The sequence below is a fragment of the Halichoerus grypus genome, chromosome 1 (genome assembly GCF_964656455.1).
Source record: "Halichoerus grypus chromosome 1, mHalGry1.hap1.1, whole genome shotgun sequence".
Classification (NCBI taxonomy): domain Eukaryota; kingdom Metazoa; phylum Chordata; class Mammalia; order Carnivora; family Phocidae; genus Halichoerus; species Halichoerus grypus.
This window is the reverse complement of record NC_135712.1, coordinates 204,112,932-204,130,927: the sequence shown is the minus strand read 5'-3', so window position 1 is coordinate 204,130,927 and position 17,996 is coordinate 204,112,932. Positions and strand designations below refer to the sequence as shown.

General features: G+C 61.9%; 2 protein-coding genes across 2 annotated transcripts; one reads left to right on the top strand and one right to left on the bottom strand.

The window, feature by feature from the left end:
• Positions 1 to 506: 506 nt before the first annotated feature.
• On the top strand, positions 507 to 2,764 carry OCEL1 (occludin/ELL domain containing 1). The gene is made up of 6 exons (XM_036095343.2): positions 507 to 616; positions 974 to 1,150; positions 1,278 to 1,477; positions 1,697 to 1,862; positions 2,113 to 2,166; positions 2,350 to 2,764. The coding sequence occupies exons 1-6, from the start codon at positions 548 to 550 to the stop codon at positions 2,470 to 2,472; spliced, it is 789 nt and encodes a 262-aa protein (XP_035951236.1). The 5' UTR covers positions 507 to 547; the 3' UTR covers positions 2,473 to 2,764.
• A 2,852-nt stretch (positions 2,765 to 5,616) lies between these two features.
• Positions 5,617 to 16,341, bottom strand: NR2F6 (nuclear receptor subfamily 2 group F member 6). The gene is made up of 4 exons (XM_036095332.2): positions 15,353 to 16,341; positions 11,611 to 11,705; positions 7,681 to 8,265; positions 5,617 to 6,351 (listed from the first exon to the last, which is right to left on the bottom strand). Exons 1-4 carry the CDS (start codon positions 15,637 to 15,639, stop codon positions 6,077 to 6,079), a joined length of 1,242 nt encoding a protein of 413 aa, XP_035951225.1. The 5' UTR covers positions 15,640 to 16,341; the 3' UTR covers positions 5,617 to 6,076.
• Between the last annotated feature and the right edge of the window lie 1,655 nt (positions 16,342 to 17,996).

Here is a 17,996-nt window from a genome sequence, read left to right as displayed (position 1 = left end):
ATCTAGTGATTAAGGAAATATTTTTAAAATTTAATTGCTGAGTAAATAAATAAGTACAAGTTTGCCAAAACCACCGGTTTTTCAGGCCAAAAAACCCCGAGGGTCAGAGAAGGTGAGTCACCAGCTCCAAACACCCAACAAACAGGTCCGGTCTCTGTTGGACTCGAACCCGGGGCGCTTCAAAAGTGGACCCGCTTGGGGCGCCTGGGTGGCTCAGTTGGTTAAGCAACTGCCTTCGGCTCAGGTCATGATCCTGGAGTCGCGGGATCGAGTCCCGCATCGGGCTCCCCGCTCAGCGGGGAGTCTGCTTCTCCCTCTGACCCTCCCCCATCTCATGCTCTCTCTCTCTCTCTCTCTCTCTCTCTCATTCTCTCTCTCAAATAAATAAATAAATAAATCTTTAAAAAAAGGGGAAAAAAAAGTGGACCCGCTTCCCTTAACGCTGGGTCCCGCCCCCTCACCGCCACCGCCAACCCCGCCCAATCTCTCTAGGCCCCGCCCCGCCCTGTGGAACGACCCCGCCCGTTGGATCCAGCCTTTGAAGTTAATGCACAACCCTGACTCAGGCGCCTCTCCGGGAGCGGACCCAGGCTCGGAGACCCGGACGCTGGGACAGGTAACCCCGGACCGGAGCGGTCCGTGCGGCCGGCAGCTGGGGCGGAGTTCCCGGGGGACTTCTCGGGGGCGGTGTCCGTGGGCTTCACGCGCTCCAGCAGGCGAGGCTGCAGCAGCGCGGGGGTTAACTGGAGGCGGGCCCACCCAGGATACGCGGTGGCGTCACGTGCGTCGCGCCTTTCCGGGTTACGCAGCCAGGGGCGGGCTGCTCTGAGAGCCAATCGAGTGCGTCTATGCAAATAGCGGCGGAGCTAGCGCTCTCGCCAGTCGGCGGAGAGTTGGCCGCTCCGGGCTCCGCCTCCCGGTGGGCCCTCCAGGCTTCCCCGCCTCCAGGCGCGCCCTTCTCTGGTGCCCACAGGCGGCCCGCCGACCCCCCGCGCCACGCGGGGGCCACGGCGCCCCCCGCAGGACCCGCCCGCCGCCCCGGGGACGCCCGAGCGGCGCCTCCCTGAGGCCGATGCCCACCCGGGAGTCCTCAAAGACCCGCGGCTACCGGGGGGACCTGCAGACCCGCCCGCCTGGCCCTGGGCCCCCGGTGAGTCCGAACGGGAGGAGGGTCCCCAGGCCGAGCCTACGCAAAAGATCATTCCCCCCAGTTTGAGGGATCCTGCCTTTCCCATACCCTGGTTAACTCCAAACCGTAATTCCTGCGGCACCCGCAGCGGTTGGTGCCTCCAGGCCCTGAAACCAGCGCCCCCCGCGCTCTGCGCGAGGGTCAACCAGGAGCGCACAGTGCAAGGCCCAAGAAGATTGTATTTGAGGATGAGCTGCCCTCCCGGGCCCTCTTGAGCACCAGGAAGCCTATTGAAGCCATCCCCAGGGGGCATATGCCAAGGGCCCACCCAGTGCCCGACTATGAGCTGTGAGTGTCCCCCACGTTGTTCCTGATGCCTGGGAACAGGGAAGGGGCACTGAGGACGGGGCTTTGACAAATGAATAGGAGTTTACTAAATAGTAAAACGATAAAATAGGGGCGTTTGGGGCAGGGAGTCCCACATGGGCAAAGAAGAACAAATTAAACTGATTGGGGGAAAGGGACGAGTTCTTTCCATTCACACTCTGCTCCACTTTAACCCCGCAGTAAGTACCCACAAGTGAGCAGTGAGAGGGAACGGAGCCGCTATGCTGCGGTGTTCCAGGACCAGTACACAGAGTTCGTGGAGCTCCAGCAGGAGGTGGGCTCTGCACTGGCAAAGCTCCAGCAGCTGGAGACCTTGCTGAACTCACTGCCCAGGCCGCGAAGCCAGGTCAGCCCCAGCAGAAACCCCTGCCCCACAGCCCTTCCAGGTGGTGGACCCTGGCCTCTGGGACCCCCTCTGGGTCCAGGTCTCTGGGCCCCTTCCTCCTCTAGGCTGGGTGGGCACCACAGTATAGGGGTCAAGGTCAGCCCTTGAAGTCCTCACTAGATAGGTCACTTTGTCTATCTGAGCCTCAGTTTCCCCATGCCTCCTTGGGTTCAGCATTCTCTGAGTCCCCCACCCCCTTCTCCACTTGCAGAAGGAAGCCCAAGTTGCCGCCCGTGTCTGGAGGGAATTTGAGAAGAAGGAGACGGTGAGTCGTGTCCCCTGAGTCCCACAGGCTGGCCTTTGTACCCCTGACCCTCCCATGAGGCTCACTGTGCCCAGTTTCACGGAAAGAAAACTGAGGCCCAGAGAGAAAGAGGCAAAGGGTTGAGCCGCTGAGGGCCAAAGGCCAAAGTACCACAAGGACTTTCCTGGGTCTTGCCCTGCCCAGGACCCCAGCTTCCTGGACAAGCAGGCTCGCTGCCACTACCTGAAGGGCAAACTGAGGCACCTCAAGATGCAGATCCAGAAGTTCGATGAGCAAGGAGACTTCGAGGGCTCTGTGTACTTCTGAGGGCCCTGGCAGACAGGCAGAGGGACACATCGAGGTGGCGGTCCCGCCTGCCCTCGCCTCTCCTCCTACCTCCCGGCTTTAGCTCCTGCTTTTACCCCCTCCTGGGGTAGCTTTGGCGAGTGCCTCAGCCTCTGAGACCCAGCTCTGATGGCGCCTCCTCTGGGAAGCCGTCCCAGAACCTCCTCAGGGACCGCCGGCTCTGAGCCCAGATCTCAGCCCATCCCCTGGAAGCAGGTCCTGCCTAAGTCTGTATCTCAGTGTAATAAACATTTATGATGTCTGCTGCGTACAACTGCTTAACACTCCTGAGCTCACTCAGCTGTCACCGAAAACGTGTTCTTCCATTTTCCAGAGTTAAAAATCGAAGTTCCGGGAAAGGGACTTACCCAAGCAGGGTGTGAACGCTTGTCTGTCCAGAGGGTTCCCTCTCCACCCGGAGCCTCACGTGGCCTTCTGGTGGGAAGCTGAGGGGCCGACATCCAGCATTACTGCTCAGCCAGGCTTGGGCTGGGGGAGCTCCAGGAGCCAAAAGTTTTCAGTAACTGGGGCGCCTGGGTGGCTCAGTTGGTTGAGCATCTGTCGGATCTCAGCACAGGTCGTGGTCTCAGGGGTCATGTGATCGAGCCCTGCGTCGGGCACCGGGCTCAGTGGGGAGTCTGCTGCTCCCTCTTCCTCTCCCTCTGCCCCTCCCCCTGCTCTCTCTCCCTTTCTCTAAAATAAATAGGGGGTGCCTGGGTGGCTCAGTCGGTTAAGCATCTGCCTTCGGCTCAGGTCATGATCCCAGGGTGCTGGGATCGAGCCCCAGGTTGGGCTCCCTGCTTGGTGGGGAGTCTGCTTCTCCCTCTCCCCAGTCATCTCTCTTGATATCTCCGACACTCCCAAATAAATAAATGAAATCTTTAAAAAATAAAATACTTAAATCTTTTTTAAAAAATTTCCAGTAACAGAGGCAGGACTGGCAGAGGACCGTCCCCAGTCTTGGTTTAGTGGGCATCCTACAATATTCATGTGGCAGAATGCCGGGGACCTGGAGTCCCTGATGCCAACCCAGATGCGTGAGCCCTTAAAACTCTCCACGTCTCCCAGAGCACTGCAGGCCCAGCAGCGATGGATGCCAGGCAGAGTGTGAGCGCAGCTTGTGCCAGCTCTGGGAGAGTCCCGTGGTGCCCACCCCGTGCCAGGCCCGAGGGACGGAGGGGCGCCTGGGTGGCTCAGTCGTTAAGCGGCTGCCTCCGGCTCAGGTCATGATCCCAGGGTCCTGGGATCGAGCCCCACATCAGGCTCCCTGCTCCGCGGGAAGCCTGCTTCTCCCTCTCCCACTCCCCCTGCTTGTGTTCCCTCTCTCGCTGTCTGTCTGTGTCAAATAAATAAATAAAATCTTCAAAAAAAAGATTTTATTTATTTGAAAGAGTGTGAAAGAACATGGGGGGGAGGGGCAGAGGGAGAGAGAGGGAAGCAGACTCCTTGCTGAGCGCAGAGCCTGATGCGGGGCTCGATCCCAGGACCCTGAGATCATGACATGAGCCGAAGGCAGATGCTTAACTGTCTGAGCCCCCCAGGCGCCCCCGTCTGACTCTGCCTCCCAGAGGAGCCCCAGGGGATGGGGACCCTCAGAGAGGCATCTACTGCAGGCAGGGAAAGCAGTGTCAGCCACCAAATCCCAGAGTCCTCAGTCTCAGGACCCGTCCCCATGGGGCCTGTCTCCTCAGGGAAGATGGCCTGGGCCCCGTGAGAGAGCAGCAACAGAGGGCCGGATGGCAGTCTTTACCACAGAACCTCAGGAGGTCTTCTTGCAAGAAGGGCCGTATGCGTCGGATTTTGTAGGAGTTCTGCAGTCAGGCCTAGACAGACATCCATGTCTCTGGCCTGGGGACTGGACAGCAGGACAGACAGAATGGTCTCGCTCCATTCTCAGATGTCCCGTGAATCTCACAGGTCATCGCTGTCCAGCCCAATTGGAGGGGGCATATGTTTGCTTACCTGCAGGGCATCGTGGAAGACGCGGACCCCGGGCAGAAACAGTCCACCCTCCAATGGGAGCCCAGGATCCTCTCCATCCCATTCCTACTTCAGTCCCCTCTGGGGGCAGAGCACACCCACAAGACCCCCATTCGTCCCCCAGTAAATGGATTCAGACACCCCATCGTCCCGCTCAGGCCTCTTCCTAGATGGACATGAAGCAGGCTGGGTGCTCATGGGGAGCGTTTTGAAGAAGGTTTAAGAGCTGAGCACGGGCCCAGCCTGCGGAGCAAGACCTGAGTTCTTCCCCATTTTCAAAGGGGCATCTTCGATGGAGGGCTTGTCTTCCTGGCCTGCCCCCACCATCCAGGCTCTTTCTACTCACCCTCTAGAGGCACAGTCCTGACAGTCCCACAGGTGCCTTTCCCACCACAGAGCTGGGCCACAAGCCTCTGAGGCCAGGATGGCAAGGTCCCTGCTGCCATCCATCACCCCACATCAACTTAATCAAGTCCACCTTCCAGATGTCAATCTCTGAAAGAGTTTTTTTTTGTTACATGTGAGAAGAAACCAAACTCAGGCTCAGGCACAAAAGGGTAAATCTGGGATCATGAAACTGAAGCACCTAAAGGTTTCAGATATGGTTTGATCCAGGGGCTCCAAAGGCACCCTGGAAGTTGGTCTTCCTCTTTTGGCTCTTTCAATTACAGCCTATTTCCAAATCCCACCATCAAATCTCAGTGGCCGTCTCTGGGCCACACGCCCTCCCTGAACCAATTGCTGTAGCCAGGGGAGGGAGGGCTCTGTCTGGGCTGAGATCATGTGGCAGAACTACCCCAAATGCTTCTCCCGAGGACACTGGGGCCTGGACACCATGATTAAGGGCTGACCAAAGGAAACAATAAGGTGTTTGCTCCAGGCCCTGTGTGAATCTATGAGGCCCACCTTCACAGGCCAGAGCCTGAACCTGAGCCTGAGTGATCTGCAGGACTCAACTCCTACGGACTCACTAGCTGACCACAGGACCCCCTCCCTGCCCCCAGCTGCTTCCCCACAAAACTGTCCAACAAAAACAGCAAGTAGGGCTGTTGCTAGGTTGTGGGTGTCCCAGATGGCTGGGAGGGGGTAGCCATGGTGGGGTGCCCCCCGTTCTGCCTTCCCCTCACAAAGATGATGGAGGCCGAGCAGGTAGGAAACATCTTTATTATTGGCCTTGATTCATTCATCATGTAGTGTGTGACGTGGAGTACGTGTCCAGAGGATCTGTCTGGCGCGTACTACCCCTGCCCCTCTAGTGCAGACACCAGGCCTCTGTCCATCACGCAAGGGAAGCCAACCCCACCGGCCCAAAAGTCCATGCTTGGGGTGCTGAGCTCCAGGCTCTCCCAGGAATGGACCCTCGGTCCCTCCCCCTCTATTTTGGCCAGGAGTCCTGGGGAGGCCGAGGCTGAAGCCTGAACAAGCACTCTCTTTTTGGTTTCGTGATCATTTAAAAAACAGAGGAGACAACATTTCACAGTCTTTAAAAAATAGGAGTCTGAGGAGAGAAGCCAAGGTCCTCCACTTGGGGGCCCCGCGCGAGGCCGAAGCATCCGTGTCCCTTGAGGTCTGCAAACCCAGCCGCAGCGCGGCCGGCCCTGCGAAGTCACTGGCCTGAGCCGTAGGGCCAGTTGAAGGTACTTCCTGACAGCAGCATGTCTCGGATCAGTGTCTCGATGGGTGTCTTGCCCACCAGGCGCATGAAGAACAGCTGGGAGATGAGGGAGGCGGGGACAGCGCGCAGGGCTGGGAGCCGAAGCAGCAACCGTCCGAAGCGCTGGGGCTGGGACGGGTACTGAGCCCGCACATACTCTGTGAGGGCCACCTGCGCCTTCTCCTGCAGGCTTTCCACGTGTGCTGGGTCTGAGAGGCCACAGGCATCTGGGGACACAAGGGCAACGTCAATCAGGCGGGCAGTGGCAGGAGGACACGAGGCCCCTCCAGGGGTGACTGGAGGGCACCACTCGGGGTTGTGGGTCTGGGCAGGGGGCGCGTTCAGGTGGGGAATGGAGGCCTGAGGCACAAATGGGCGCATCTCAGGCAGTGCCCGTCCTCAGGAGAGACTGAGGTGGTCTCAACTGCGGCCAGCAACACAGCAGTGTGGCCAGCCGTGTCTCAGGACAGAGGAGCCCCGACTGAGGCCTTTGGCAGGGTGACAAGTTCTAATCAAGCTCGAGGGGAAGGGAGCTAGGGAGGGAGGGGACTTGGGAAGGAAGGCCAAGCCCAGAGGGAGTGTTCAGACAGAATGGCCTAGGGTGTCAGTGAATGTGACAGCATCCAAGCTGGGGACCCATGAAGGGTAAGGTACTGGGGAAAGAGGGGCAGAGCCATATTTATCAAATGAAAGCCACCTCTCAGAGTGCTGGGTCTGGTTCTTGCATCCCTGACCCCACGAAGATACCTATGGGATCCGGAACCTTCCAGAGTGCAGAACCAGCTGTGCCACTGGTTCTTACTCCAGTCTCTGGAGTAAGGCAGGGCTTTCGGGTGCTAGATGGGTTAACTGATGACAAGGAAGGTACTGGGACAGCCCTGCCCTAGCCCCGCCCACAGAGGGAGGGACTCCAGGACACGCCCCTGCCCAACCCCACCCTAACCACCCCCCACCCCCACCCCCACCCCCGCGGCCCTGGCTGCCAGGAGGCCGCCTTGGGGGCAGTTTGGGAACCCCGGGTCAGACGTCTGAGGGCCCAGGAATCGGGGTGGAAAGGCTCAGGGGAGGCCAGGCCCAGGTGTCAGAGTATCGCGGCCTGGCAGCCCTCCGCAACTGCACTGGAAGCAGGAAGAACCCCCTGATTTGGTAGATGAGGGTCAGAGGGGCTGGGGAGGACAAAGATAGGGACTGAGGGCCAGAACCAGGTGTCCGGCACCTCCCTCCCTCATCCCCCCCACCTCTCAATCTGCCCACTGAGCACGAAGAGCACCCTGATGAGGGGGTGGAGGGTGGGGCTCAGGGAGCCTGGGAATCAGGGAGAGAGGCTGCTGGGGCCTGAGTCACGGGTCCAGGCCCAGCTCTGGGTTCTCAGGGAGACCTGGGCTCCGGGGGTGGGGACATCAGGGTCCCCCCCTCCACCCCTACCCCCCTCATCAGCGCTCAGGCACGTGCAGGGCCGGCTGAGGGTCAGGGCGTGGAAGGCTATGGGGGCCCGGGCTCAGGGTCCAGGTCGCCCCCCTCCCGCCCCCCTCCCCGGGCGCGAGCGCGCATCTCACCCGGCGTGAAGAGCGCGATGGCCTTGAGGCAGCCGTACTCGGCCGAGTCGACCTGCAGGCGGCCCAGCTTGTCCACCTGCTCCTGGAAGGCGCGCACCTGGTCCATGAAGGCCACGGCGCGCTCGGCGGCCATGGGCGCGGCGTGTAGGCCGGCGGCGGCCAGCAGCGGCGCCGTGTGCAGGGGCAGCGCCGCCTGCGCCGCGTTCAGCACGAAGAGCTCGCTCCAGCTGAGGCGCAGCAGCGCCACCTGGTCGGCCACGGGCAGCTCGGGGAAGAAGGGCGCGTGGCGCGCCCACTCCACGGTGCTGAAGAGCAGCCGCGCCGCCAGCTCGCACACGTTGTCGATGCCCAGCACCGCGCCCGCCGCGCCGGCCCCCGCGCCGAACGCGCCCGCCGCGCCCGCCCCGAAGCGCCCGGCCGCCGCGGGGTAGGGCTCGGCGCGCAGCAGCTGCGCGATCAGCTCCGACACCGGCTGGCCCGGGAAAAGGTCTCCGCCCGCGGCCGCCAGCGCCGAGCCCGGGGGGCTGCCCGAGGAGGCGGCCACGGCGCCGGGCAGCGAGTGCGGGATGCGGCCGCGCTGCACGGCTGCGGGGATTGAATGGAGATGGGGAGGAGGGAAAGGAAAGGGGGCAGCAGCGGAGGGAGGGGAGAGAGGTTCCCCCCACCCAACCCCGCCGCCGCAGGGAATCGGGCGGGGGGAGGGGGGCGGCGGGGAGGGGGGGCAGGGGAGGGGGGGAGGCAGAGTGACGAAAACGGGCACGGGAAAGGGATTGAGGGACACAGGGAGATCAGACAGGGGAGAGGGAGGGAAAGAACGAGGGGACAAGTGGGTATCCAGGGTCATGGGGGGCAGGTGGAGAGGAAGAAAGGGGGAAAGATAAAGTCATCAGAGGGTCACTCAGCCCCTCCCCTCAAAGGCTCCCCACAACCCAGCCTTTCCCTGGACCTCCCATCCCACCCCATGGGTGCACAGCTTGGTCGGAGGCCAGGGGCCCCACCCTGCTCTGCCCTGTGCGCCCTGGGCCTAAGGCCATGTCCATAAACCACTGCCATCCCCACTGTTTGCAGAGCAGGGTGGTGGGATGCCTGGCCCCCTCCCTCTGAACGGTGTGAGCTCCACTCAGCAGCCGTGGAGGCTAGACCTGTCAATCATGCCCCCATCTGTCAATCATCGGGGTCCCAGAGCTGACAATGGGGCCAGGGAGGGGTCACCTTCATACTACTTGGGGCCCCTGGCCAGCCTATCCTTAAAGCAAGTGATCTCTCCTACAGAGATGGGATCTTTCCTCTAGCTCCCAGCCTCACCCCACCCCCAGGTCAGGGCTCCCAAGGGCAGGTCTCCTCCATCTGCTGCGACCCCGGTGCTAGGAGTGGAGTCCCAGCCAGCCCAGAGTAGGTGCTCAATACACATTAACTGGGCGCCTGGGTGGCTCAGTTGGTTGAGCGACTGCCTTCGGCTCGGGTCATGATCCTGGAGTCCTGGGATCGAGTCCCGCATCGGGCTCCCTGCTCGGCAGGGAGTCTGCTTCTCCCTCTCCCGCTTCCCGCTTTTGTGCTCTCTCTCTCAAATAAATAAATAAAATCTTTAAAAAAAAAAAATACACATTAACTGCCATCAGTAGCCCTGCCTGTTAAGGGGGCAGGGGGAGCACCCACTGCCGGCTTCGGCCAGTGTCCCCAGGATTCAGGTGAATGAGAAGAAGGAAACTGAGGCACAACGAGGAGGAAGGGTAGCCACAGGCTCAGCTGACCTGTGCCACGGTGGGTGGGGTGGAGGGGCAGACTGGGCTGAGAGCCAGACAGAAACTAACGAAGGGTCTTTAATGAGCTGGCATGCCCTGTCTCATCTCCATGAACCCATGGTCAACCGACCAGGGAATGAATGGGGAACAGAATGTGGGTGGGAGCCAGGGGCTAAGAGAGCTGCGCAGGGAAGTGGGGGCTTGGGTTCGAGGCTCCACTGGATTTCTATGTCTCAGATCAACTGTCAAATGGGTGGAGCTGGATAAGGCCAGAAAGTGGATCCCAGCTCAACCCCCCTGGCCCCCCAGGGGCGGGGGGGAGGGACCTATTCCTTCCGGCCCTTTGCTCACTCAGTTCTAAATCCCATCCCCACCATTCATCCATCACCCAGCCATGTCCCTACCTCAGAGCCTTTGCACTCACTGTTCCTGCTTCCTGAGAACCCCTTCCCCAGCTCCTCCTCTTTATTCAGCCCGAACTGTGTGGGCGGCTCAAGTCCCAACCCAACTCTACTGCTCTCTGACCCTGGCAAATGGCTTCATCTCTCTGCTCGCTGTGCTCCACTTCCCCATCTGTAAGATGCAGATGGTAATAACCAGTGACTAAATTAATGAGAATCTAACTTGCTTAGAACAGCACTAGGCATACAGTAAGGGCTAAATGGGTAGTAATTCAGGCCAAGAAAAATGTATTAAGTGCCTTCAATGTCCTAGGCCCTGGATAGGCACTGGGGCTAGGTCAGAAAACAAGAAAAACACAAGTCTCTTTCCCCAGTGAGTGGACATTCTGGTGGGGGAGCAAGTAAATTACAGAGCAAGATAGGTAGGGGGGGTGGTGAAGAGCAATCAGGAGGGCTTCTCTGAGGAGGTGTTCTTTGAGCAAAGCTTAAAAGAGGTAAGGGGCACCTGGGTGGCTCAGTTGGTTAAGCGTCCAACTCTTGATTTCGGCTCGGGTTATGATCTCAGGGTTGTGAGATCAAGCCCGACACTGGGCTCTGCCCTGGGCATGGAACCTGCTTGAGATTCTCTGTCCCTCTCCTGCTGCCCCTCCCCCCACCTCTTTATTAAAAGAAAAGAACAGAAAGAAAGAAAGGAGGTAAGGAAGCCATGCTGGTATCTGGGGTAAGAGTGCTCCAAGCAGTGGGAACAGCCTGTGCAAAGGCCCTGAGGTTAGGACTGTGTTTGGGGCATGAGCTGTGATTACGATTTTTTTTCCCACTCCTGAGACTTTGGAGATCTGAAGCCCTGATGTGATGTACATCAGGACTTTAGGTCAAATGGACAAGTAGAGGCAAAATCCAGGTTGTGGGGGGGGGGGAGTGGGGCAAGTCATCCCCAAACTTAAAAAGGACCAAAGAAGAGTAATCAGACGGTCTTAAGAGAAAGTCTGAGCAGCCGCTGCCAGTGCCCTTCCCAGAGGCCAGCAGAGAAGACACCAGCTTTAGAGCAGGGGAGACTCGAGAGGCAGGGAAGCGCTGCCAACCTGCCCCAGGAGAGTCCTGACAAGAGACAGAAGCCCAGCCTGGGGTTCTCATCCTGTGAAGCCAGACACTGGTCCCCAGCCCACCGGGCTCCATGTGGAAGCCTCTGGGTTCCAACGTGTGCTCGGCCCACTTCTGGGCCCAGCTGTCCGGCACGTGTGCACGCAAGTCCCCAGGGCAGAGACAAGGGGCTGGGCCTCCCTCTGGCTCCCGGTGCCCAGGGTCAGGCGGAAGGGTAAGCTGCCCTTTGCCTTAATCGGGCGAGTTCCTGCCTTGGACAAACACAAAGCAGGGGGTGGAGGATGGAAGGAAAGCAATCAAAAAAACAAAAAGAAATCCTTGTTCAGACAGCATTGGCCAGGCTAGGGGGCACAGGGGCCACTGAGGTGTCAGGGCGAAGGAACTTGACTCTGAGGCCAGGGGCCCCGGAGAGGAGGGGCTGGGGAGCAGAACCGTCCTCACGGGGGCCTGAATCAGGGTATCCCTTGCATCCCCGCCTCCTCCGCAGCCACCAGGTGACCATGGATAATTGGATTCCTCCCGCCCAGGGCCGGACTGAGGCCCACGAGATCGTGGGATCGCTGGTAACAAGGTTAGCAGGCGCCAGACCCCACCCTCCGCGGCTCCCAGACCCCTCCCGAGACAGGGAGTGAAGGCAAGGGCTGTTTGTACCCCCGTCTGCCTGCCCCACCCCGGCGGGTACTCACCCTCCTTCCTCATGCCCACCCGGAAGCACTTCTTCAGGCGACAGTATTGGCACTGGTTCCGGTGATGCTGGTCGATCTGGCAGTCACGGTTGGACCTACAGGCATGCAGGGGGTCACCACGACACCCACGTCCTGCCCCCGGAGCCACCCTATAAGCCACCTTTGAAGGCCGCACCTGAGAACCGTCAGTGTCCCCCTCCCCGGGCTGGGCAGGTATCCCCGGAGGGGCACAGGGGCTCAGCCTGCAAGTGTGCAAGGAGGGAAAGGACAGTTGGAGTGGGTGGTGACTAATGGCGTCAGTCTACGGCAAAGTGGATTAGCACGCCAGGGAGGGTATGTTGGAAGTGGGTTTTGAAGGATGAATAGAAGTTCTCCCAAAGCAGAGAGGCAAGTCCAGGCAGAAAGCAAGAGGAGAGCTTTAAGGCTGGAAACGTGAAAATATGAAAGCCTCAACAGTTTCGTTTTACTTGGTCATTGCGCGGTGAAGAGGTGGGGTCTTTGTTCCAAGGGCAATGTGAGAACAGCAAAGGTACATGGTCAGGGAGCCAGGCTTTGGGGGTTAGCTAAGACACTAGGGGCCAGGCCAGGGCCAGTCCTCTATGGGCACAGTAGGGCGCCAGTATTAACCCCCTGCATAAGCCTATCACCAATAAATAAATGAATGAATGAATGAACCCCTGCGTTCCCTTTAAGACCCCACACCCATATCCTCTCTTCTGGGGAAGACCTTCCAACTCCTAACTGAGCCTAAGAAGCTTCCTCTGGGTGGCCCACAGGGATCACAGCCTCTTCCAGGGATGGGACAGGGGGCCCCGCCCGGCAAGAGAATCAGCTCCCCATTCAGGGTCAGTCCCAAGCAGAAAGGTTCAGGCCCTTGTTCTTCAAATTTCTCCAGCACTTCTTCCCCTTGGCCGCTACCCCTGTGTTCCCTCGCTGTCTCTCTGGGCTCCAGGCTCTCCAAGTCCCAGACCTGGGGCAGACACCCCTGGGGTCCCAGCTGGGCACCAAGAGGGTACCCAGAGACAGTCACAGAGTAAAACGAATGTTCGATGAAGTTAAAAATCAAACACATCTCAGCCACAGGCACTCAGCCCCAGCCCTGGGGCGGCGACTTCTCCACTGAGACTCAGTTTCCTCATCTGGAAATGGGAGGCCAGATGCCGGCTCTATATGGGATGCGCTGGGTCTGGGGGGGTCTGGGGGGCTTTGGGGGGGGCATCAGGACCCAAGCCCAAACTGGGGGGTTCTCAATGGCAGGTTCAGGAGAGCTGAGGTCCTGGGGGTCTCCGAGTGCCCAGGTCCCAAAACGCCAGCCTCTAAGCCCAGGCCTCTGTCCCCTGCCCAGCCTGAGCCCCCAGGAAGAGGCCCTGCTAGGGTGGAGGGAGCTCAGGCAGAACCAGAACAAAGCCCAGCAGGCAGGCAGTGGGAGGGTCCTGGGCAGCCGGGTGGAAACAGCCAGGCCTGGGGCGGGCAGGCAGGCAGGCAGGGGCCCAGCTCAGGGCCCCTGACCTCAGGGGAGGTCCTGAACCTTCTGCCTCAACTTCCCCAGCTGTGGAGCTGGGACAGATCTCCTGTCCCTCCGGATGGGGAAACAGTAAGTTCCACCTGTTATCCCACCTAAAGAGCACATGCTTTGCCCAAACCCATGGCCCAACTCAGCCTCCTCCCGAGGCTTCTGGCCTCTGGGCCAATTTGATCCCTGCCCTCCCTTGCTCACATACCCTCCTTGGCTCCCTGTCATCCTCAGTCCAGCACTTCAGATCCACTCAGCTCTAACTTCTCCCATGCCCGGGTGGTCTCATCTTACAACACTGCCCCCCTAACCTGCCACTGAGTGTCTGCCTGGGCCACGCTCTCTCCAGGAGTGCCCTTCACCTCCTCTACCTGCCAAAGCCCTCCTGCTTTCAGGCCTACCTCCCAAAGACCTCCTCCAGACAGCCCTCCCTGAACGTCAGGCAGAGCCCCTTGCTCTCTCCTGGGACTCCAGAGCCATCCCTCCCTCTGGCCCAGCCCAGACTCCACAGGCAGGGAGCTTCTGTGTCTCACTGTGCCCCCTCCAGACCCGGAGAGAGCTGGGATGGGAGCTGGGGTCTCTCTGAGGGGCTGGCCTCAAACCTCCCAGGCTAGGCCCTGAGGGGCCTTTGCTGAACCAATCTGAGGCTCAGAGAAGGGCCGTGACTTCACCAGGTCACACAGTGCAGAGCTTCTGGAGAACCTGCCAGCCCCAAACAACGCCCCCCTCCCCTGTCTTGTAGCTCCCTGCTCCCACCTTCAGAGAGCCCCTGGGACCCCAGAGCCGCCTAAGCTCCTCCCTTACCCTCCCCAAACACCCGGCCAGAGAGCAGGCAGCAACAAGAATGAGGCCAAAGTCTGGTGGCCCAGTTAGCACCGGAGAAGGGAGTAAGCCAGCTTCCCCCCCCCCCAAACACACACACACACACACACAGCTACCCCAGACAAGGCCCTGACCGCAGACCTGGGGCCAAACTCCAGCCTCTGGTGCCCGGCGCCCCGCCCTATGGCCTCACCAACAAGCCCTCCATCAGCTGCCCTCTCCCTGGGGACACCCGGATCAGGACTCAGCCGCTCCCCTCTTCCCAACCCCAGTTCACCTTGCTAAGCCCCAACTGGGGCAGGGTCTCTCCCTGGGTGCCCTAGGGCAGCGCCGGGACCTCTTCGGGCCTCAGTTTTGCCTATCTGGAAAATGGGACTCTCCATACTGGCTCTGCAGAGCCTACACATGTTCCTGTTGGGGTGCAGGGTCGGAGCTCATCAATGGAGTGAAAGGACACTCAGGGGAGAGTGGTGGGAAAGGGGGCCCTGGGCTAGACACCCAAGCCCAGCACCAACCAGAGAAACTAGCAAGGCCACACCCTGTCAGTGGGGACTCGAACCTCGGAGGGCCCAAGGCTCCTTCTTGAAAACATTCACCCCCACCCTGTCGGAGCCGACCGAAGTTTCAGGGATTTTCCAGGAGCCCCAGGTCGGCACCCACTCCTGGTGGGGGGAGGGTTGGAACAGCCGAGGTGTGGTCAAATCCAGCAGCCCTCCCAGCCCTCCAGCGGCAGTTTCCAGTGACCCAGGGCCCAGGGTGAGCCCAGGGTGGGGGGAGTTCCCCCCTGATGGGCAAGCCCAGCTCCCCCCACAGCAGGGCTACCCATGCGAAAGAGGCCGGAGGCCGCCCGGTGCCACCCCTGCCTCGCTCCCGCCGCCTCCGCCGCCGCGGTGGCCAGGGCGACTTTGGAAGTGATATTTGACCCCAAGGGCGCGCCGTATCGATCCGCGCGGCCGCAGACAATGGCCCCTGGACGCTGCGAGCTCCACAGTCCAAGTTCCACGTTCGATTCCCGCAGGGTCCCCTGCGCGCCGAGATCCCCAGGAGAAGGGATGCCCTGGGGTTAGGGCCCCACCCCTGACAGCACCCCCCAACCCTTCCCCGCGCGGAGATGACCCCTCTCCAGAGAAAAGGGAGGGAGGGAGAAGGAGCAAGGAACTGGGGCGGAAGCCGCAAGGGACCACCTGACGGGGTGAGGGGGGGGACCTGCACCGATACAGCGCCGACTGTATACACAATCCCAGGAATGGAATGGAGGCGGGGGAGAGGGGGCTTTGCCCCTATCTCAGAGGGGGGAGTGGAGGCCCGGGGAAGGTCAGCGCCAGGCCCAAGGTGACCGAGCAGGTCAGAGGCCCGGCCCAAGCCGGGGCCGGGTGCACAGCGGCCGTGCGCTGATAGGGGGCTCACCGGCAGGTGTAGCTGAGGTTGCGGCGGATGCTCCGCTTGAAGAAGCTCTTGCAGCCCTCGCAGGTGAAGACGCCGTAGTGCTTGCCGCTCGACTTGTCCCCGCACACCACGCAGTCCACCTGCAGCCCCGGCCGCTCTTCGTCGCCCGGCTCAGCGTCGCTGGCGGCGCCCGGGGGTGAGGCCGAGTCTTCCTCGGCCGCGCGCGGGTAGCCGCCCGCCTTGTCCACGCCGTTCGTGTCGCCGCCGCCGCTGCCGGGGCCGCCCCAGCCGCCGGTCACCATGGCCATAGCCCCAGGGCAGCGGGGCCGGGGCGCCCCCTCCGTGCTCCTCCCTCCGGGCACCCCTCTCGGCCCGGGGGGACCCTACCCGGCACGCATCCGGGCCCGGCGCGCGGGGGGCACCGGCTGCACCCCCCAAAAAAGTTTTGTAGCAACTTCCTGCGGCCGGTCCGCGCGCCCGGGCAGAACTGGTCGGGCCGGTTCCAGGCCAACTTTCCCACGCGTGCGCGGGGCCGGGCCTTGGGGGGGGGGGCGCGCTAGAGGCGCGAGCCGGGGGCCCCGGGGACTCGCGCCCCGCCGCCCTGGGGCCCCGGCGGGGGCGCGCGGGCCATGGCCCGGCCCAGGCTGCGCAGGGGGCGCCCTCTGGCCTGGCCGCCGCTTGGCCGGGGGCTGCGGCCAACTTAGCGGGCCGCCATCCGAGCGCGGGAGGCCGGGGGGAAAGTTTGGCCGCAAGTTACGCGGCCGCCCGCGGCGCGGGGGAGGGGCGGCAGGCGCGCGTCGGGGCCGGTCGCCGCGCCCCCTGGCTCCCCCGGGCCCCCAGGCGGCCGCTCGGGGCCTGCAAGGCGGCGGGCCGGCGCTTCCCGAGCTGCCGCCCCCTCTGCGGCCGCGCCTGCCCGGCCTGGGCCTGCGCCTGGGCCCGAGCCTCGCTCTCGCCGCCGCCGCCGACCCCGCGCGCCGGCCTCGCGCTGCGGCCGGTTTGACACACAACGTTCCATTCGCGGGGCGGGCGGGGGGCGGGGGCGGGGGCAGGGGCGCGCGCCGCGGGCTGGGGGCGGGCGCTCGTTGCCCCGGCGACGGCCACCCTTATAAGGGCATGGGTGGCCTCGCTCGGCGCCCGGCGCCCGGGCCGGCGGGAGGGGCGAGGGCGGAGCACGGGGCCGCTCGGCCTGACCCTCCCCCCGCTCCTTCCCCCCTCCACCCTGCCCCCGCCCTCGCCCGACTCCAGCCTTAACCCCTGCCGGGCCGCGGCGGGAGCCTGGGCCGCCGCTGCCCTCTGCCCTTCCGCAGCCTCGCCAAGATGTCTCTGCAAGGCCCTCCCCTACACCTCCGGCCTTGGACGTTGCCTCGCTCAAACGCCCTCGAGGCGCACCTCGGAACCCTACCCCTGCATTCCCCGCAGAAGCAATAATGGGGGGCCAGTTGCACCCGGGGGCACGCCCCTGCGCAGTACACACACACACACACACACACACACACACACCCCGGGGCATTTCTTTGCACAGTTGCATGATGGATTGTGTTTGCTTCCTCTTCCAGAAAGTCGCCACGTCCGACCCCCACCCCACCCTTTCTCAGCTTGGGCTAACACCTGGTGCTGGGAATCTCCAGGGCTAAGGGATGTTGTGGTCTGTGGCCGGCGGGGGCGCGAGGTCAGGGGCCCCCGCCAGAATTTTAGGCCTCTTGGGGGCAGGGCACCCACCTGCCCAGCTAGGCTAGAGGCAGCAGGAACTGAACTTCCAGGCCCACCATCCCTACTGGGGCCTGCCCCTTTTCCTCTTTAATTTCCTTTTCTTTCTGTGCTTCACATAAAGGGCTTGGCCAGGCCACCGGCTGGACTGCAGATGTCTCTTCCAGTGTCCCTGGAGCCTCTCAGTTGCCGCTGGCTTACAGCTTCCCCCCGCCCTCCTCGACCCCAGTGGGGCGGACCAGCATTTATTAAGCACCCTTTGTTTGTCCCACCCCCCTACCCCTCACCTCCCGGCCAGGCAGCCCGAGGCTGGGCAAGCCTGAGCCTCTTGCTCTGGGCCTGTTAACGTTTAACCAGCTGGAAAAGCCCTTCCTATGGTGACCTTTCACCTTGGAGTCCCGCAGGTCCAGTTGCCGGCCTTATCTCCTGCCCTGCCCTGGGCCCTGGGCCCAGACCTGGACACCGGGGCACGTGGCTGGGCCTCTGAGAGCTGCCGGCAGGAAAAACAGTGCCCTCTGCCCCCACTGCCCCCGCCCCTTGCAGGAAGGGGCCTTGGGAAAAGGCATCCCCTTCTCCAGATTACATCTGAGGGGGCACCTTGGCGGGGGGGGGGGGGGGGGGGGGGTTGCTGGGAGATCTTGGAGATCATGCAACATTTAAGAGGATACCAAGGTTCTGTAAAAGCCAGGCACCACACACCCAGCCCTGGGCCTCTGGGCCTCCCAGGGAGAGTCTGGCCAGGTATGAGTCGGGGGAAGTTTTAGCAAGTACAGGAAGCAAGAAGGACTGGGGTTAGACATGAGCAAGGACTTTCCATGGGACTGACTAGAGTGGAATTCCCTGCCCTGTAAGCCCTGCTGGAGAAGGGGGTCTGGAGGGTTAGAGAAGATCATTTTGTTCTGGGGCTGCCTGGGAATGTGGAGGTACCCGCTGGCTATTTGGAGGTGAGGACGGGGGT

Coding starts and splice junctions, on each gene's coding strand:
- OCEL1 (XM_036095343.2), top strand. CDS start 548: ATGCACAACCCTGACTCAGGCGCCTCTCCGGGAGCGGACCCAGGCTCG. Junction 1,478..1,696: donor CCAGTGCCCGACTATGAGCT/GTGAGTGTCCCC, acceptor TTAACCCCGCAG/TAAGTACCCACAAGTGAGCA. Junction 1,863..2,112: donor TGCCCAGGCCGCGAAGCCAG/GTCAGCCCCAGC, acceptor CTCCACTTGCAG/AAGGAAGCCCAAGTTGCCGC.
- NR2F6 (XM_036095332.2), bottom strand. CDS start 15,639: ATGGCCATGGTGACCGGCGGCTGGGGCGGCCCCGGCAGCGGCGGCGGC. Junction 11,706..15,352: donor AACCTCAGCTACACCTGCCG/GTGAGCCCCCTA, acceptor GCATGCCTGTAG/GTCCAACCGTGACTGCCAGA. Junction 6,352..7,680: donor CATCGCGCTCTTCACGCCGG/GTGAGATGCGCG, acceptor TTGTGTCCCCAG/ATGCCTGTGGCCTCTCAGAC.